Source organism: Botrytis porri (genome assembly GCF_014898465.1).
Source record: "Botrytis porri strain MUCL 3234 chromosome Unknown BPOR_001, whole genome shotgun sequence".
NCBI lineage: Eukaryota > Fungi > Ascomycota > Leotiomycetes > Helotiales > Sclerotiniaceae > Botrytis > Botrytis porri.
Genome location: NW_024066075.1, coordinates 4,149,517 through 4,170,275, shown reverse-complemented (window position 1 = coordinate 4,170,275; position 20,759 = coordinate 4,149,517). Strand labels below are relative to the sequence as shown.

At 42.1% G+C, this 20,759-nt stretch overlaps 7 protein-coding genes across 7 annotated transcripts; 2 read left to right on the top strand and 5 right to left on the bottom strand.

The window, feature by feature from the left end:
- Window positions 1-3,227: 3,227 nt before the first annotated feature.
- EAF01_001091 (uncharacterized protein) lies at window positions 3,228-4,457 on the top strand (the record flags this gene model as incomplete). Its single annotated transcript, XM_038909341.1, has 1 exon — window positions 3,228-4,457. One exon carries the CDS (start codon window positions 3,228-3,230, stop codon window positions 4,455-4,457), a length of 1,230 nt encoding a protein of 409 aa, XP_038776247.1.
- Window positions 4,458-4,946: 489 nt separating this feature from the next.
- Window positions 4,947-5,699, bottom strand: EAF01_001090 (uncharacterized protein; the record flags this gene model as incomplete). Its single annotated transcript, XM_038909340.1, has 1 exon — window positions 4,947-5,699. One exon carries the CDS (start codon window positions 5,697-5,699, stop codon window positions 4,947-4,949), a length of 753 nt encoding a protein of 250 aa, XP_038776246.1.
- A 1,936-nt stretch (window positions 5,700-7,635) lies between these two features.
- On the top strand, window positions 7,636-8,100 carry EAF01_001089 (uncharacterized protein; the record flags this gene model as incomplete). Its single annotated transcript, XM_038909339.1, has 1 exon — window positions 7,636-8,100. The coding sequence occupies one exon, from the start codon at window positions 7,636-7,638 to the stop codon at window positions 8,098-8,100; it is 465 nt and encodes a 154-aa protein (XP_038776245.1).
- A 397-nt stretch (window positions 8,101-8,497) lies between these two features.
- Window positions 8,498-9,319, bottom strand: EAF01_001088 (uncharacterized protein; the record flags this gene model as incomplete). The annotated part of the gene is made up of 1 exon (XM_038909338.1): window positions 8,498-9,319. One exon carries the CDS (start codon window positions 9,317-9,319, stop codon window positions 8,498-8,500), a length of 822 nt encoding a protein of 273 aa, XP_038776244.1.
- A 934-nt stretch (window positions 9,320-10,253) lies between these two features.
- EAF01_001087 (uncharacterized protein) lies at window positions 10,254-10,715 on the bottom strand (the record flags this gene model as incomplete). The annotated part of the gene is made up of 1 exon (XM_038909337.1): window positions 10,254-10,715. The coding sequence occupies one exon, from the start codon at window positions 10,713-10,715 to the stop codon at window positions 10,254-10,256; it is 462 nt and encodes a 153-aa protein (XP_038776243.1).
- Window positions 10,716-14,620: 3,905 nt separating this feature from the next.
- EAF01_001086 (uncharacterized protein) lies at window positions 14,621-17,303 on the bottom strand (the record flags this gene model as incomplete). Its single annotated transcript, XM_038909336.1, has 5 exons — window positions 14,621-15,186; window positions 15,246-16,239; window positions 16,289-16,962; window positions 17,010-17,105; window positions 17,183-17,303. The coding sequence occupies 5 exons, from the start codon at window positions 17,301-17,303 to the stop codon at window positions 14,621-14,623; spliced, it is 2,451 nt and encodes an 816-aa protein (XP_038776242.1).
- Window positions 17,304-18,784: 1,481 nt separating this feature from the next.
- Window positions 18,785-20,274, bottom strand: EAF01_001085 (uncharacterized protein; the record flags this gene model as incomplete). The annotated part of the gene is made up of 5 exons (XM_038909335.1): window positions 18,785-19,005; window positions 19,119-19,757; window positions 19,868-20,003; window positions 20,056-20,107; window positions 20,174-20,274. 5 exons carry the CDS (start codon window positions 20,272-20,274, stop codon window positions 18,785-18,787), a joined length of 1,149 nt encoding a protein of 382 aa, XP_038776241.1.
- Between the last annotated feature and the right edge of the window lie 485 nt (window positions 20,275-20,759).

Here is a 20,759-nt window from a genome sequence, read left to right as displayed (position 1 = left end):
ATTCTTTTAAATATACTTGATAATCAAAACTAAAACTCTTTCTCCTTAAAAACATCTATAATTTTAGAATCTAATTATTATTAGAATATTATAAATCATACATTAATTAATACCTCATTAATCATTTGTTTCAAACAGATAATATACTTTACAACAAATAATCTATATATATAAAATTCATATTATAATTTATATAATTATTACATTCTAATAAATAAAAAATACTCTAATTTAAAATCCTTAAAATTTATAATATAATCCAACCACAACTTCTTATTATAGAAATCATTGAATTTATATTTGTACAACTTATATTTATAAAAATCTTATATTTCCCTTTTATTCGTATAATTAATATTAAAAAAATAATCTTCTTATTTATCCACCATCAATTTATAATCATCAAACATAATCTTTAATAAAATTAGAAATTCGATAATAAATTTGATAAACTTAATATCATCAAATTATTTTAAAACTAAATACTCGATATTTTCGATATAATACTCTCGAAATACAAAAAAAACCTACAAATAATTCTATTATATTTAATGAATAACAAATAAATAATAGAATATTAATTCTATTAAGATATAACAAAGTTTGAATTCGAAAAATATAATACTAAACTCAAACTAAATATTACTAATTCTTATTCTTCAATATATATTATAATAAAGAATAAAATATAAATTAAAATTAATATAAAAACTACTACTACATTACCAACTACTCTTATTCACACAAAAACAAATATCAAATCATATTAAAATAATACAAGAATTTACACCTCTTCAAAGAAATATCAATTTTAATTTAAATTATATATTACAATTAAAATTAAAATATCAGGCTTCTAATCTATAATATCATTAATCAATATTAATATCATCATAAGAATAATAAAGTCAATATAATACTATAATTCACACTATTGTTATATTACTTAAGGTTCTAAAAGCTAGGGCTACGAAACGTATTGCTGTAATGTCGGAAGACACTAGCGTCAACGCTAGCGTAGTCATATAATCCCTGTCCCAACAATATCTAATCCGACGAAGCTATTAATGTCTGACATGTTGCACATCTACAACCTGAAATTACAAGGGTGGCCCCAAGAAGCTTTCAGGTTGAAGGAAAGTCTATTGCTAGCTCTTTCCACCGCTCGGCAATTATCACCTCATAGAGTATCTCGAACACTATTGTCAACCTACCTTGAATGCTCACTGTAAAGTTTTGCCGAGGGGCCTAACGGGTGGGTTTGAAATAAGCATAGGGTTGTAACGGCATAGTGATAAGTCGATCAGGTAGGTATATGAGGGTACATTGAAGATCAAATTATGGGGGATGTTGCACATTTGTATGCCCAGATTTTCAAGGGAGATTCCGACAAATACAAGACTCGGAGACTTTCTTATAACCAGTATATACAGAATTAAAAGCCACTTGAGCTGCTGAGTATCAGACGAGGTGATGAAGCAATGAGGAAAAAAATTTCATACTCTCTTTTCAGGAATGTTGCAAATCTTATTCTGACTCTACATATGGTAGTCCTAAGAAGTGCCAAACCCTCCTGCCAGTTTAGTAGCTTGGCGATAATAAGGACAATTACGTGTCCTTATTTGTATATTCCAATCTTTACTTCGTATAACTGAGTCGGAGTTCTAGTATTGGCGGAGCGGAGTGATGATCTACTGAGTAGTTGAAGACTATCGCATCGATTATATCTAGTACTTGAGCCTCCCACACGACTGTTAGGATGTAGGTTGTAAATTCGAAATCAAAAAAATGCTTACTGAAGACCACCATGGGATGTTACTTGAAACAAAGGTATATATGATAATGGGCGGAAATTCGAGCCTGGTGCTTTTCAAGATCCAAGGTTCCTGGAGTGCTCATATTTCTTTAGAGAATGAGACATTTATGACAGCTAGATGAGATGACAAGTTGAAGCTTAAGAGTTTAACGAATATGTATCCCCGAGTACTACGAATTGAATATATATTTCAAAGTACCATGATTTTGACTTCCGAATGAAAAAGCCTTTTAACATTTATTCCTAATTGTCTGTACGATATCCTCAAATCCCCGCTAGGAATAAAAGAACGCATATCTTATGGATATATTAGCAATAACCAAGCATTGGCAATACAGATAGTCCTCAACGGCCAACTACACGTCTTTAGATACCCACAGTTTCTGGGTAGTTCACGCTAGTTCGAAGCAGATTCAACTAACCTACGCGCGGGGCGGAATCAAGTATGTCAGTACGCCATTATTAATTGAAGAATGATATGAATATTGATGCACTGCACTGGGACAATCTCATCTGTCTTGATAATGTGAGAAAAGAAAGAAAATCATGATCAGTCTATTAAAAACGACGACCGTTCAATTTATCTCATTATTATTTGATCTTCCAAATTTCGGAATCATTTTATGGTATGAGTGCAAGCCAAGCCAAAGCTTTCGCAATCGGAATTTACGGTTATGCAAGTCATGTGCAAGTCTAGACTCTAAACGAACCCACTTTGGAATTCACTAACTAACAACTAGGTATACTAAACCTCACTTGCTTGGAACTGACATCATTGATTGAGAATTCTGATTTCTTTTAGTGATACTCTGATGCCTCCCAATGACCCACAGAATAGTTGAGAGTATTCTTCATGATAAGATTCTCCAATTGGGCACAGCATAGTCTTTCCAAGATGATAGGTATTCAGGCACCGGAAACCTTATAAAACCCTCAATGAGTTTCCACATGTCTAAAACTGAAGTCATCTAAAATCATTAGAGATCACCAATCAACGGCGTGTGATTGAAGTCTACTAAACCCAAAGATAAGGTGCTAGGTTTAACTTCACAGTAACCGAACTCAAAATAAGCTTCGTGCCTTACCCCTTTTGGTTCGGGCTAGGCGATCATTATGGGGTAGCGCCAAGCTAGGCTGTAGTTTTTGATACTACCGATGAAGTGGATGATACTTGGAACCGTCAGAACAAACGCTATAAAATCTGATAGATATGGCGAATCAGCAGAATGAAGTATAAGAAGGTCTTTGGTCCCCTGCTTGCGGCATTTTTCTTTTCCTGTAAGAAATTCTATGAACAAATTGAACAGTTGTAAATAGTACTCGAGGTACAGGATCTGACTGAAACTTTCCAATAGATCTTTGAAGCACAATTCTTATTGTGAATAGCATCAAGATCACTCTTTCGACCAGAATGTACATTCCAAAGGAGCCCGAACGTTCAGGGGTGGTCACGATCCAAGAAGTGGCACAGTCAGCCTTTAGAATGATGACCACTATACTTGAACAAACGCCGCATCGATACCAATACACTAATATTCATACTCGTTCTGAGAAAATCACATCGGATAGAAAGTCTCAAGATAGCGCTAGAACATGGATATTAGCCATACCGGCCGGCGTGATGATTGTTCTCTTCCTTTCTTTCATATGTGGAATCGTCATCGAGAAAAAGGCGGAACAGAAAAAATGTCGCTATACTCAACGACCTTTATCACGCACAAAGACAACACCATCACGACAATCACGAAATGATTCTCGCACTTTATGCCCAGTTTATTCCCATAGACCGAAACCGACGGGAGAAATGGGCGCTGCAAGAGCAGCATTGGGTGCTACAATTTCTCCAGCTCCCACAAATTCATCAATCGAAGAAGACCATACAGCAAGCAGCCTAAGAAATCAAGGCTATTACCGACCAACCGGTCAAATTGGGGCAGCAAGAGCGGCACTCGGTGCGAGGGTTGAGCCAGAAGCCAGACAAGCAAGAACAAATAACGACAGATCCATACGATTTCAGCAAAGCTACGTTCCAACTGATATTGGCAGTCGGATCGTCTCTCGCCCTGTTGAACAGCCAGATTCTATATACACATTACGGCCTCGCGAGAGTGTCGCAGACATGATGCAAAGAGTAGATCGTGAGGTACATCGAGCGGTCGCTAGATATCCTATCTTCGCGACTAATCTACCTAGTCCCCCACCAGCTCATCTTCGTCGACCCAGTCGACCAACAGGTCCGACGACAATCGATGAGGAAGTGAGTCGACAAGTAGCCTCATTTCCTATCTTCCAGCAAAACACTGTAACTCAGCATGCAATGGCTACCGGAAGTAATGAGGAACAATATCGAGAATTTACGACGATCACAACAGCAAGCGCAAATACAGAAATAGACAACGAGGAATTGAGAAGGGAAGTTGCGACACTTCCCGTGTTCCAAAATACAGCTGGGTATCGCCCGATGCCGACAAGGAGACCAGATCCGGTAACCCCACCGCCAGCGTACTCACACGCACCATCATATAGGGGATATGACTCACACGAGGAAGCGCCAGAAAATGAGGCGGATGATTCGGTTGATGAGGAAAACTGTGTAACTACTCCTTCTACTTTACCACCAGCTTACATCAGAGGAGATTGATAGGCATTAAATTGGGAATATGGAATTTTAGCGTTTGGAATTTTTGCCTTGGAGAGGGTTGATGTATTTTGCGGCAATGAAAACCCATCAGTGCCATTGGAATAGACGGGAGTTATATAATCTGGAGCAATGAGAATGTATAAGAGCATTGGGATATACACAGGGCCATCCAGAAGTATTATCAGGCGAGCGGTATACATTAAGTGTATTGAACGATGGAAATTATGGCCTTGTTCTAGAGAATAATGATAATATTCAACTTACTCTTTAAACACGTTCCAATAATGCATATAGTCTCCATCTGTTCAGATGGTATTCAAGAACTAACAACTTTCAATATGCTGAAAAGCAATTGAGGTTCGATCATAACTTAATAATCTGAGGAAATCTAACTTGCTAAATGCACCCCATGCACTAAGAAATATCGGAGAATAACAATCTTTGTCGCACCGCGGCCCAGACTACTGGCAACCATCAACTCATAAATGATTATGGCATCTCTCTCCAAGTATATTGCATCATTTGTGCTACAGCTAGAGCAGGCGATATTCCCTTCACTAAAGCCAACAGGTAAAGTGTAGCATCAATCCCACAGCTAATACCTCCACTACTAATAACCCTGACTTTCTTGTCTAGACTCAGTTGTTCCTTCACATATCTGAAATTCAAGGACGAAGGATTCGGTATGACAGTTGTTGGGTTATAAGATGGCTTCTTTGCAGTATATGCATCGCAGATAATTTTGAGTTTCGGAAGAGTGAGAAAATGCGTCGTAGCGTTCAGACCCGAGAATATACCCGCAGAGCCAAGGAAGAGTGCTCCGGTACATATCGACATTATCACCCGCCGGTTCTGTAAACGAGGTGATGGACCAAGTCGTGAAAATTCTTTGATAATTTTGAGCATGTCTGAGAATGTACTATCTGTATGTGGATATAGATGGGGAAAGATATCGTCGGGAAGACCCCCGGGTTGGATGAGAATATCATAATTCTCGAGGGTTTCAAAGGCTGTGAGAAAAGAGATGTGACGTTGGATCTTTGCTCCTTCGGCCGAAGTTATGAGATCATGTTGAGCTGCGATTGTAAGTTTGAAAGGATCTGCGCTGAGTGCGACGTTTCCTAGCACGTCAAGAGGTCCATGAATATCAAGTGTGTTGAAAGTGTCATATGCGAGGAAAAGCACAGATATTTGAGATGATTCTGGTGTGCCCTCCATTGAGGTATCTGGTTTGAGTGCCATTGAGACTGGATATAGCAAAGCACTCTTGAGAATCTAGGGATAATTAGATGAAGACAGGCTTCGACTCTTATGATGATTTAATGTATATGAGCTGAGAGTCGCGTCTGGATCATACGAGAAGTGCCACATCCTAGACTTCGGTCAGACGAGATTTGAACTACTATCTACTTAACCTATGGGTGAGTCCTCTTTTGATGAGCGGTATGTTGGGTTTGCCAAAGAAATGTTTTGAGATGTCCCCAATATACCTCTTGACGGGCGAAGACATACGCGATGTAAACGAGAGAATTGCCAAGGCGCTAAATTACCCCGCGCCTGGTGAGCATTGAATTTTGAGCTGATGTGAAATGGTAACATGCAACAACATATTATTATTGCAATGATAGGTTGGATGATGCTTCTTTAGCTACAGCATTTCGTTTCCTTGTGATAGCTTTCAATGAAATCATCTCAGCCGTATCGTGTGTGTATTTTTTTGAACAACTCAAAAAAGTACTCGATGCACATAGAGTAGAGGCGTAAGTGATGGACGAAATAACTTACACAGAACGCCCAAGGTAAACTGCTGTGTGTATTAAAAAACCGGGTCACGGGTTTTATGCTGACAATCCTCTATGTAGGTCTTACTACGAAGTACAGTATGCATAGCATGAGCTGAGACTTGCAGTAAAGCAGGGCGCCTTCGTGGGCAACCGAGCAACGGAATAAATTCCCACAGAGGCTTATGGCCAATCTAGTGATCTGGCCTGCACTCTTCAATATTATTGCTTCAAATATCATGACAGTGCTTTGTACTCAAGATAATCATAACTGTAGTTGTTTCTTGAGGCACAGAATATAGAACTCTGCTGAGCAGGAGATCTGGCTAGTGACAGGATCGTATCACTGGCACTGAAATCATACTGCAGGTCAGCATGCACGCATAGTCTCGTGTACTACACGTCGAAGCCCTACAAGAGACACGAGATTCTCATGAGTCAGCGACGTATCCCGATTTTCCAAAGCTGACTATCGCAGTTCTTACGGACATGTGAATGGCGAGACAGTTGGGATAGGGCATTCCGTACGAGTGCTGAAGTGGCGTCATTAGCTGGATGAGAACACGGTACCTTAATCGAATTGGTTGATGTTATCTTTTGTGCAATAGAGGAGGTTATGAGCGGCATTCGTTTTGGTGCAGAGGGTGGCAAGCTAGAAAGGAGTAGCTAAGACATTTCGTGTCTATTCCCTGTGAGTGCAATACACAACGCGTTGCTAAAGAATTGAAGAATCAATGAAAAGGGAGGAAGAATTACGGCGCCCGCTTCGATGAGGCTTTCATGCTGCAAACAGTTCTCTTTCTGCCTCTTTGCTCTTCAAAATGATGCAGAGAACCCAAAAAAAACGCGGTTTTACTTTGTACTTATTACCTATTTCTCTTCTTTGCCTTGCTTCTTCCCCGATCCACTTCCTCTGGTTCAAATGCAAGCATGGGCCAGACTGATCTTCTCCATAATGAAACATAGAATATGTTCCATGTTCCATGTTCCTGGCTACACAACAGTGGGGGTAGAACCGGGTCGGTAGATCAAGAGCAATGCTGTTATCGCAATTACGCATTCATCTTCAAAATTGACCAGAAACTCCGTCTCGCAAAACCAGCCGACTTCGTGACTTGTACGGGAAATATTCTTCGTTTGCAATTGATTAGATACATGATATGCGCCTTTCACCGCGTCTTCACGCCTTGCATTTGACAACTGATGACGTGAGAAGCAACGCTGTAAGATAAGGATATTGCACTCTTATCCAACCACTGCGGGGTATAAATAGCATTCACCTCTCTGATATATTCGGAATATAAACGTTTCAAATCCAAAGACATACAACCATCTATTGTAAAATAACTGATTTCTAGGTTAAAAGGCTGCTCACGTAGCACCATTAAATTATCAAGATGTCATCAACTTGTACGACGACTTCTACAGCCACTCGTAAACCTTACCATGGTTCCTGCCACTGCGGACTGATTCGCTTCGTCATATTCATGAGTCTTCCACCCCCCGTGATCGAAGCAACACCTTCTGCAAAAACTACCGTGCGCCTCCGCAAATGCAACTGTACCACCTGTCATAAAATGGGTCTTTTTCACATCCGACTTCCGGATTCTCCAAATGATTTCATGCTTCTGAGTCCCACAGGAATGCCACATGAACAAGGTGGATGGCAGGATCAGGGAATGAGGGATTATCAATGTTTTGATAAAGAGCGTGATTGGTGGTTTTGTGGTATTTGTGGTGTGAGGCCTTTCGCTACTGGCTTGAAGTTCCACAATGGGGAAATGAGAAAGGTAAATTTGAAGGAACTTGGGGTTAGCGAGGTTAACGGGGAGGAAGTTGAAGAGGGTGAAAGAGAGGTTTAGATGTGCCCGAAGGAAGGAGAGGTGGATGGGAAGCCAACCCAGTGGATAGAAGGGAAGACGGGGTATTTGTCTGTGAATGCCATCGCGTTAGAGGCGGGCCAGGTGGGATGTGATTTGAGGGAATGGCATGAGAAGGGATGGATTAGTTACCTTGATACTTTGGATTTAAAGGGGGAAAACAGACTGGGTAGGCCATGGAGGGGCGGAATGTATTGAGCTAATGGTAAGTACCTACCCATGAGATACAATGTGAGGCATTTTCCATCCATTGTAGGGAAGACGAGATGAGATAGGTTCACTCTGAAAATTGCGCATGTGCGATGTTTCATGATATACAATTTATGACTGCTCAACAGGAGGGGATATAATCTAGCTAAATACAAAAAAAAACGCAAAGTCACAATTTACTGGGTACCCAATTCGGTTTCCTCTTCTCCACGAAGCTCCTCACTCCTTCCTTCATATTTGGGCCCTTGTCCATCCTACTGTACCAATTTTGTTCGATCAATCTAGTGCCCTCCTCCGCACCAACACCTTCCCATCCCATCTTAATGCCTTCTCTACTCACAATGACACTGTCTGGACTGTTTGCTGCAATCAGCTCCGCTAGTTTGATGGCTTCCTCAACACTCTTCCCAGTTCCTACAACTCTATTGACCAACCCCCATTCCATCGCTTCTTCAGCCCCAAGTGTTCTTCCCGTTAAAGCCATTTCCATAGCTCTTTGTTTTCCTACCGTCCGAACTAGCCGAGTCAATGCTCCAGCAAGGGCCACAACTCCGATCTTCACCTCCGGCAACGCAAACACAGCATGAGATTCTGCAATCACCATATCCGCATTTATAATCATCTCACAGCCACCTCCAAAACATATCCCGTTCACAGCACATATGATAGGTTTCTTTCCGCCTCTCCGACTTAAGCCTCCAAAACCAGATGTCGGTAACGAACGAGCTTGACTTGAGGCAGAAGTAGATAACGAATTATTGGAATCCCACTCTTTGAGATCTGCGCCTGCACAGAAACTCCTCCCGACACCCGTCAAGATGGCACATCGAAGACCGGGCTCAGCGTCAAACCATCTGAAAACCCGATCGAGCTCGTTATGGGTAAAGGTATCGAGGCAGTTGAGGGATGAAGGCCGGTTGATCGTTATGAGGAGAGTGGAAGCTGTTGGAAAGGATAGCAATGTGTTTTTGAGGGGCGTACCGGTGGACATATTGTGGGATTTGCGATGGCGGGGTATCGTTGAGGGATGTGCAGAGTAGAAAATGGAGATAAGATCAAGAGAGCAAAAGGGAAAATTGTGCAGTGATTATCATACAGATTTTAATTTACATACCTAGTGCTTAGATCTACTGTAGCTGAAAATGCGTTGTCAATAGTGGTGTCTCCATATTTTGTGGAGAAGATGCCGAAACCTCGGCAAACTCGCCATAAGTCCGCAGGGGTTTATATCATAGCCTAAACACTTGAATTATCACACTGTACTATAAACTATTTTCATGGATTGGATGTCAACGACTTATACGGTCTTCTATATTATGAGAAGAATTTTATTTCTTAACCAACAGGAAAGTTTCACGTCAACTGAGCAAGAGCAATAAGAGGTTTAGTATCCTCCTCTAAACCTGGCCCCGATTCATTAGGCATGCTCATCATCATAGTCACATAAGCCAGTCTCAACATAGAATACTGAGCATACATTCTCACAAGAGTCCCAGCTACCGAAGATGATCTTGCTAGTTTGGCCGTTCTTCAACATAGTTTCCAGGTTGGGATCATGATTGTGACCCCGCTTCTGACAAAAAGGATATATCTTTGGCTATCAACTCATACGGGTTCCATCTGAATGGTCCCTGATCTATACCAAACTGTTTGCTGTGACATTGCATCTTCCCATAAAAATACCTAATGACATCGTAATTCGCACTGACTGAAAGGAATGTACTCGGGTCACATTCAAAGGTGTTGCCGTTCGCAGCTTCAATGGTGGATTTTGACAAAAGGTACAGGAGTGGAAACACACTTCCACATGTTGGTAAAGGTGCCATGCTAGGATGTTCCAATTATCAGGGAGAAAGGCCACCTGCTTCAACCCAAGGAAACACATGTGATGAGCAACGATTTTTCTCCGGGAAAGAATGTCATTTCTACTCTAGATTCCTTTGGCGGATACGTATGAGATATGGATTTGCTTTCACCTGTTCAAAATGAATCTTGACTATCATTTCAGCAAGGTGGACAGACCATCTTCTCACACATGTTGGTGGAACTGATCTGTACACATCGACCTCCGCTAAAGTTACGAATCCAGCAGCTCTTCTAATTATATCGATGTGACTGGTAATTGGCCAGCCATATGACCTCAAGGCAGACAGTCTTGCGTTTCTTGAGACTTTGAAATGCAGGTAAACCCTGCCGAGACCCCTATCATTCAATTTTCCGAAGACAGCATTGGCCCACACGCCTTTCTCCTGCCCTACTGCAGCAGCATGTGCTGCTCTGTATTCACTCGAGTTTGATCCCGATACTTGAACGGTCGGTGTATAATGTACAAGTCCTCCAAGAGCTGGACGTTTTGAACATTTCAAGGCAACTAGAGTCCCAGACATGCTGAGCTCTTCCGTTTCCGGATAACAATGAGTGTAACAAGAGCAGCAGAGCCTATCATGTTAGACTGGTGTCAAAAGGCTGAATTCTTTAACGGATATGTAATTGTTTTGAAAATCAAAGCCTGGCATGCAGCTGGGAGCGAAGTTCTGACACAGCCGATCCAGCTAATGGGCCACAAGACAAGCAAGCCACCTGGAGTCGCGTGGCCATGAGATTTTCTGCATTCGGTTATATGAAAGCACGCGGGGAAACTACGTGAACGTCAATTGGTGTTGTCTTCTTATATCCAAACACCTGTTAGTTGCAAACGATGCTATGCCCAGACATTAGTGGATCGAATTCAGTCCAGGAGTTCAAGTGATGCCAATATCTAAGTCACCCATCGAATTATGCATATGGTCATATGATTTGTGGTATCTAAAAAATATTTTTCAAAGGTACTCAGAAAGTTCTGCAAAGAAATTGTTGCGAAAAGGCGAGAAACCTTGTGTGAATCTCGTTGAATTTAGCATCTTGTGACTGACTGTCGAAAAACTAAAGTTGTTGACTCGAATTCATGGAGAGAATCACCAGAATATTTTTCTAGCTTCAATCAGCATTTCCTCAAATTTGTGACGTAATCCCGGGTTCTAGATATACTACTCTTGCTATTAGATTCTTGAATTTATACCTTAAACCGGTGTCTCCCTATCGTCTAGACTGCAACACCTCAAGTAATTCTAAAGATCCGGCTCGTACCCATTCATTTAGCAGTTTTAAGTGTATGACGGAGATTCAAAGTTCGACATGTAGTTGGGTTTCTCTTGGACGAGTCGTGCGTTGTAGTTTGAATCAAGAGTCGAAGCTTTCTTAATTCTGAAATGTAGCACGAGATATCGCAAACCGCGCTGCATCCTTTGAGTCAACAAAACGCGATGATGTACAGAATTCGGATGATGTCTACCTCCTCTGTGTTCCGATGCTTTCTATCGATAGTCCCAGCGATAGGTTTGACTTTGGACAACCATTCCTTCAACCCGTGATATGCAACCATTCAATTCGGTCCTGCTATACCTGTTGTGATTTCCACGTCGGCTTAGTCTGTCAAATTTTTGATTTCTGCTTGTATCACGGCGATGAGTCTAGTGCCAAATATTTTCTTTGCTACGAGAGAATACTCGCGTCTGTTATGCTGTTGTTCATATTGAGATATTTGCGCGCGCTCGGCTATTTTCTGGTTGAGAAAGGGGTGCGGATCGAAGGATTTGTGAGGATGAGCTTTGAATGTCTATTGTAGTGAGCGGATGGTTAAAGTTGATGGACTGTGTGGAGAGGAAAGAAGTATCAAGATGGTCGGAAAGCTATGGTCCCTCTACTCGTAGATCTTCCTGTTGTGCGTTACAGTGATACATTCTACATTCTATATCACCACAGGACCAAGAACTTCCATTGCATCATTTCAGCCTAGGTGATCAGGGCACAAGCAGTCGGTTCTGCATCGAATTCATGGACGATTGGTAAATTCAGAGATGTTCCTTCATTTTTTATAAGTTCAATTTGAACTTCATTCTCCACTCATGAATGCCATCAAGCGCCATAATATCCGACGAAGATTTGTCGCTGTTGCATAGGATCTTCTTAAACAATAAATTGGGCTTATACAAAGAGAAGGTTCTACTTGACTTTTCTGTTCGAAGGGCTGTGTTAGAGAATCGAGATTGAAAATTACCGAGTCTCTCCATATGTATAACAAGTTCGATAATCTGGATTTTAGAGGGCCACATACTCTTCATTTGAGGCTGACGTATAAGAGGGTGAGAATGATTGTTCATTGCTTTTGAAGATATGTATATACTTACTTTCCCAGATGATGAGAATGGAGGGAGGAAAGAGGAAGAAAGTTGATGAGTTAATGGGTGGTAAGAAAGTACTTGGAAATAAGGTTCATCATGCAAAGAAAGGAAGGGAAAAGTCTACTAATGTGTACAAACATCTGCTGAATCAGATTCGCGAGCATAAGAAGTTAAGAGAGAACAATATACGCGAAAGTGGATGCTTAGGTTGGAGTTACATATGGGAACTAAGCGAAGTTGTCTCGACAAGAGATGAGGAGAACTTAGATCTTGTTAAGACATACAACTAAAGCCTACCGAGCAAGAAAACAAGCGTAGATTTGCGAAACAGGTCCGTTATTCAGATTACTATTTCGAGGGACGTGCACGAAAATAATCGAGGAGAGCTTGTACTGATGAAACTAAAAAGCATCAAGTCTTTGGCCAATATTGTGATTAGCGTTTCCTCCAAACAAAACGCTTGCTATTGAGTGATAAACTACTACTATGAGATGGAGGCACAATACAAAACAACAATCTAGACATCGACTATTACCAACATATTCATCCCCCAATTTATCCCTATCTCGCTTCCTCCATCCTTTTCCACTCGCAATGGCATAGAAATTCCTCCATGATACCTAGTAGTATGAAAGATAGAGAAGAATCATAAGCGAACCCATAACGGCATCGAGTAGAATTTAAAGAAGTTTCTGGAAGAGCTACACACCAAGCAAGAATTGAAAACTACACAACAAACACACCGAGAAAATTCAAACTCATCCCATCATAAAAAAAACACATGACTCCAAACCCAAGCAGACCTGCCCCTCTCGTTTGTATCTACACGCCAAGGCCTACAACCTATATCTCGGTCCCGATCATCTATACCATCCCCAGACAGAATCCAATATCACATGTCACATCTCTAATCTCCCACAAGTCCCATCCCGCATCCCAAACCAGCCAGCCGAACAACCCCTGTCTAATTCCCCTCTTCTCGTCCACACCACTTTACAATCTTCACTATCTACATCAACATCGATTCACCCCCTCCTCGGGTACGCCGTACCGCAAGCCGCGCTCGCATGATAATCTCCTTCTGTATCGAACTGAATTGAATTGAATTGAATTGAATTGAGCAGCACATCAATATCCCCTTACCAAACTTCTCACGCACCACCTACGTAAATGAAGATGAGATCTTCAACGGATACGAAAAATCAATACCGAGTGCTGTGCTGCGCTCGGAGTGCAGGAAGGTGGCATCCGTGATATTTGGAAGGAAAGAGATGCCCCGCACACTTCTCTTTATTGATTTCTGATTACTCTATTCATCTCATGTAGACCTTTTCGAATTTCCATACCTTGCAAGGAGTATCCGCTATCCGCTATCCAGCCATCTTGCTTTGCTATCCTCCCAAGATTTTAATTGACGAACCGAGCTCCCGAGATGGTGTGCTGCAGGGAAAGATTCGATGGGTACCATTGCTAAATTATGCAAGAACGTTAGGATCTAGATTTTTCGTTTCTTTGCTCTGTAGATATATGTGGCAATACCATAAATGCAAACGTTGGATGTCGGACCAGTCATCCCTCATATTACCAGCCACGAGTATTAAATGTCATACAAGTTTGGATGCCGATGTCACCCTTCAATCCAAGTCCATGAAGAAAACAGGTACCCGACCGGATAAAAACCCGTTGATATGTATCACACTATTCAGTATGATGGATAGAGTAGGCATATATGAAAAACCACCGAACATTCGAGTGTGCATGTGCATGTGTCTTTGAAGAAAGATTACCATTTTCAATTGATCAAGTATTAACCTACGCTTTGAATGAGATTAACTAATTTTGTCAGAGATGAAAAGATAAAGGTATAAGATTAAAACTAAAGACTAGAAACTAAATTCAAAGCTATAGAAATGATTTCATGAGATATACATCCGTAAAAACCATCTCTAACGACCCTCAATGCCTTTACTATCCTATTCCTCCCGCCAAATACCCACTCAAGTGCCGTCATGATTCGTAAATTTTTCGTTTTTCCTTCCATGGATACTATGTACTTATAATTGCCCTCAAATCTACTCATCCAATTTCTCTTCAAAATTACTTTTCCTCCTCGTTTCAGGCACCGGTACATTCTGTACAGAACTGCTTCCAACACTGTCTGGACCAAAATAATGCTGCCTCCCTTGTCCCACCCCCTGCGGTGGCGTCAAAGGACTGACCAATCCGGGTTTCTCAACCACTTGTTCAATTCCATGCTCCTCATCATGCGGTTTTTCAATCTGTATCTCGGGCGTCGGTAAATTCCCATAATCTCCATCTACACTCACACTCGCGTCACTGATTTGTCTTAGGTGAGTTCTTTCGCTTTCAGTCACACTACTCAAGTCACTGTGAATCCTCTCTTTTGTAGTGCCTCCTGCCTGCCCATGGAGTGTCACACTATCTGCGCGAGCAGGAGAAATGGGAGAGGATCTTGGACCCGAGCCTCGAGAGACGAAACTAGCATGCGAGTGATTGGAACCTGCGGATGGAGAATGGGTGATGGGAGTTTGGTTACGAGAAATGGTGTTCCAAACATTAGACTTAGGGGAAAGAGGCACGAAGCCTGTGTTGTGGAGCTCGGAGGGTTGAGATGTATCTAAAAGGCAAAGCTCGTTAATTTTTATTCTTGAAGTCAAAGGATGAGCGGTCACATACCCATCATTTCATGAAATTGTGTATCACCTGGCATTTCGGCGGCAAATACGCGAGTGTGATCAGTGTCAGCTTCCGAAGATACCGCATTGACTTCCGTTTCATCAGTTGTGACAGTAGGAGCTTTTACATCTCTAGGAGTAGAATAGAGCCATCGGAGAGTACGTCGGCGGTTTTCATACAGGGTCCCAGCTTCACTTTGGCGATCCACTCGCGAGAGGCCAAAAATCTTGCGACGACGATAGATGATAAAGCCTAAAATGAGAAGGGTGATGAAGAAGAGACCCAGAACGACGCCTAAAACAGGTCCGAGGTATGAAGGGGTTCCTGATTTCTTAGCGACGGGTGTAGGAAGAAGTGTTCGGTTGTTTGGAGGAATTGACGAAGCTGGCGTATACGGATACCAATTTGTGATCTTGGTTGTGTTGTAGGCAGTTTCTAAGAGTGCTGCCATACTTGAATTCGTGAAGCCTCCAGATGGTTTAGTCTGTGAAGCGCTACCAGTCCCAGAACCTCCGATCGCAGATACAACTTGACTGGGTACAGTGTAGTTACTCCAAACCAAAGGGTCATAAGAGTCCAGCCATTTCGTGTTACTGAGATTGAATATTTGGATTATACTACCTTCAAGGCAATGTGGACTTTCAGTAGTAAGAGCGGGGTGTCCACCTAAAACGATCATTTGATCAGGATATGCTTTGACACACTTGTGTCCAGCCCGACCGTGAGTATCGCTTCCAGTGTAAACTTTCGTCCAGATGAATGAAGGGATCGAAAGAACATAAACATCATCTGAGAAAGCTTGCGTGGGGTGAATACCATCAAAACCTCCATACCAATATATATTATGGCTTGAACCATCTTCTGCTGATGCAACTACAGTACATCCTTGGGTCAATGCCCCTGGAAAGCTTCCTGATGTTTCTTGTTCGTACCAAACCTTTTCGGCGATGTCGTAGATGGAAACACTCGTCATGAAGCCGGGACTGATTTTGCTCTATTAATAATCAATTAATATGCTATAGTATGCCAGAGCGACAACTCACGCTTTGTTCATTGATAGGTGCATCGTTGGTCTCAAAAATGCTAGAATAATATGGATCGACAACTCCGCCAACTGCGACCAATATTCCCTGGTCCGAAACAGGAATCCAGGCAATTTCGGGATTAGCACGGCCGGGAACAGTCGATGGTAAGGAGTCATTAGACCACTTAGGTTTGCCTTGACTCGCCATATCAATACTGGTCAAAGTTTGAGATGTGACATTGGCTAAAAAAGACGCATTTCTTGGGCCTGGATGCTCAAAAATAGGTCCAAAGTTTGCGGCTCTGTATCCCGAAAAGTAAAATCCTAGATTCTCGGACGGAATGCTAACGGCTCCTCCGTATGTTACATATCTTGTCAAGCTTGTTGGTAGGTCGATTGGATAAAAGGTTGGCTTGAATATTTTGAAAGGCGTACCATCTGAGTAGACTTCGAATAATGTAGCAGAGTCGGCGTCTGGCGTTGGAAAGCCATCCGTCAAAGACAAAAGCCCGCCATAAGTGTACCATTCGTCGTCGTTTGCAAACATTGCCCCATCAACATAGTTTGATCCCAGAGTACCGGCGAGTCCCCCATTTGCACCCTTGGTTATTGTTGTAAAGATAGAAGAAATATTGTCTGATACATGAAAAGAAGTGCTAAAGTTGAGGAGGTATACAATTCCAAGTGGATTTCCTTAAAGAAAGTAAGTACTGTCTGAATATTCGAGCATTTGAACTTACCATCGACGTTGAGAGGACCGTATGTTCCATTACTCAGACCAGGCAACCAGGCTAATTCTCCTCCGTCAATATAGAAGGTGTCTCGTACCACCGCAGCTATTATCGTCAATTGCTGTTGCAGTGAAAAACTTAAAGCGTACGAACGTCCAAACGTCATGTTCGCAGAAACGTACCTCGGGGCGATGTCCAGTAACACATTGTCGTATTTACCTGATCGTCAACCCATGTCGCTTCTTGTCCCAAACATAACGGGACGAGGGCGGCAACCCAGTAGACAATACTCGACCGAATCATTATGATTAACAATTATGAAGGTTGGAAACCCTTCTGTGCGTGGTGCGCTTTAGATTGAAGATTGAAGAGGGCCGGCGCATCGCAAAATAACTTGTATCGTGGATGTATGTACCTGCACTAAACTTTTCTCTTCCCTTCACCAATAACGATCGATAAAGATTGTTGCCACTTCCGCCACCAACACCAGCGAAGCCTTGACTTTAATGCCTGATGTTCATCGAGACTGAGCAAGAATTTGGCATCCAAAGATGACAATTCTTTCTGACTGTATCAATCAATGCACACGCACGGAAAGGAAAAAATGCGACCCTACCATCGGTTCAATGACCTCTCATGAATGTGCCCGCTCTGAGTGGATTAATGGAGATCGACTGAGGATTGGTGGGGGGAATGCTTGAACTTGCATGCTGCAACAGCAGGGTAACTGAACGGACAATTTGACAAGGTATCAAATATTGATACGGATTGGGACTTACTAATTAGCCTTCAAAAATTCCCTGTAACCCATCAGCCTTGTGTGGGTGGGTGGAAAATAATTCAGCTGATGCCAACGCAAACTCATCCGATCTCCATTGTATCCAACGAAAAAGTAGTTTCAAGGAGAGATATGAATATGAGTTGCACGTCTTTACTTCCAACACGAACGGGCGTTGAAAGTGGCAGATGTCTATCAGAAACCAGCAGATTGATGGCTTACTGAGTCAGTTCCATGAGAAACTACATTTTTGGTGTCTCACGGGTTGTTGCTGGATCATAGAGTAAAAAAAGCCGCGAGTACGAAATCGGCATTCTGCACATGTGTAGCGACGCGATGTACTCTGTAGGAAGCATGATGGCGACAATCACACGGTACGGCAGAAGAATCCTTCTCAGGTTATGACTGGGAAAGTAGGAAGGCAGTAGACGGGTCAATGTTGGTGTTGGTCGTTACTTACGGGGTTGAGGGGATCTTTCTATGGTATCCTCTTTTTGCCTGATGGATGTGGGCTACATAACCTAGCTGGATAAAGGATTTATTAGTTTGATAAGATAATGCGTTAATCCTAATCGGATAATTGGCTCGTGGGATGTCAATCCACTCTGCATTCGGGACATAACAACAATCAACACTAGGAATTATCCAAAAGCCTAGAGCCTAGACTTTAGACGGCACGTCGAGGGTACTTCATCTACTCAATTGACACCCGGTAAATCTCCAGTTCGATTTTGATCCGATAATCATCTCCTTCTAAAGTCAATGTCCATCTCTATATTTCACTCACTAGACCAAAAGCCCTGTTAATGACGCTAGCCCGGAGTTTTAACGGCTTCAATACGCGTTGTGATAGCCGAGCTAGCATTTATATCAGAGGGTACGTACATTGATTGAGCGAGATATATGTCTAGAATGTGTTTATTGAATCTTACTAAGTTCTAGATTTATCTTTTGACATGCATGCACAAGCCCTCTATTTGCCAATTGGCTATTCCCATGTAAGCCTCTACAACTTCTTCCTATATAGTTCTCCACCACATGCTCTTAGCTTAGCAGCCGCCTGCTCTGGGGTAATATCTCTTTGGGGTTCGGCCATTAATTCATATCCGACCAAGAACTTTCTCACGGTTGCACTTCTCAGAAGGGGAGGATAGAAATGCATATGCAAGTAAGAAGCATTGATCTCCTCCTCGGTACCTTCCAAGGGAGCTTGGTGAATGCCGGAGCCTATGTCGGTTAGCCAAAACTTCCCGCCCTACAAAAGAAGAAATAGTGAGAGGGGTATATGCATATACTCAAAAAAAAAAAATGAATGCACAATGAGACTTGAGGGTACTCACTGTAAGGAAAGCTAGTCTCGAACAAATTATCATATCTTCTTGTGACTTCCGCAACAGCCTCCGCAAATCCCAATTTCTCGGCATCGTTCAAATCAACCAGACCTCTTTTATGTGTCTTGCTAATGACCATAACCTCAAATGGCCAGGTTGCCCACCATGGACAAACTACCAAGAAGCTCTCATTCTGAAATACGATTCGTTCTTCCTTTTCCATCTCAAGCTTGACATAATCTTCCAATAAATGTCGACCAGAATTTTCCTGACGATATTTGAGGAGATTAACAAGTTCGGAAGCGGGCTCTTCAGGTAATCCGGTTGTAGTCCATATTTGGCCATGGGGATGGGGATTCGAACAACCCATTGCGGCACCTTTATTCTCGAAGATTTGCATCCATTTGTACTGTTGATTTGGGGCTCCAATATTATGACCTGAGGGTGCAAGGGTGGTAGGTTGAGCGACACTTGCCAGGGGCGAGGAAGGAGACAAATGTGCGGCGTAGATCTCTGTCCATGTTTGTATGACGGGAAGAATCTGAGCAGGGGTGAGGTCTGCGAGTGTGAGGTTGTGCGAGGGAGAAAATGTTAGAACATAACATTTTCCTGTAACAGGCTCCGCGCGTAGAAGAGTGTTCGAGAGATCTGAATGTTTACATGATTTTGTTAGATTTCGCCTTGATATATGGAAAGAAGGGCAAGTATCTAGGCCAGGAGAGGAGAGCTGGAAGATAGGAGGGCAAGCGTTAACGGACCTTTTGCTTCCCCATCCTGCGCATACTCAGCTTGAACCTCCTTAACCGCGCTGTAATCATTCACAAAAACGAAAGTGTCTTTATACTGTGAGTTTGAATCTCCCTGCGCGCGTTTATTTCCTGGACATAGGTAACACTATAGTGCACATTAGTCTTCGCTATCTGACTCGGGAATATCTCCGGCATACCGCAGCATCATATTCCGGAAGTGTAATCTTCGAAGCCGCTTCTTGCTGTCCTCTTTTATATATGTTAGCATTTATCCGGGGCGTATTTACATGTTTCCAGAAGGATTCCCAAACTTACTGCCATGGTCTCTTAGTACGATGAGGGGAGACAAGAAGCCAGGTACCTCGCAATGGGTTAAATCTCCTGTGTGAGATGTCGTCCAGGATCTTTTCTGGCATATTTCCTTCTGGATTTCAGGGTGACGCCAAAATATGCACAGATTTGAAGTTGCAAAAAGAAGTTGTCGATTGTCTTTCCAATGAGAAAATTCCAAAGAAATACAGAAATAAATAAATAAATAAATAAATAAATACCTACTAGGTAGTAATCTTACCTATGTAGTGCCTTTCGAATTTTTTCTTTCTTCCTATTTCGACCTTCCACTTTTGATTGCTCGTGATATTACTCCGCAAAATCGAATGAAATGGCGGGGCTTGACTTTGTTCGGTTGTTTATCCGCAAAGTGGGGTAATGAGGATTTCCGAGCCACCGCAACAAGATTCACTCACTCAGGAGTCAGTACATCATGCATGATTCGTTGAGGCTCTAGATGAATCTGGGAGGAAGTGGTGTGGTAACATTATTATATAGGTAGCAATGAATGAATGTTGTGTTTGAATTAGTAAGCACTTAGCACTGGTGGGAGTGAATGAAAAAATGTATA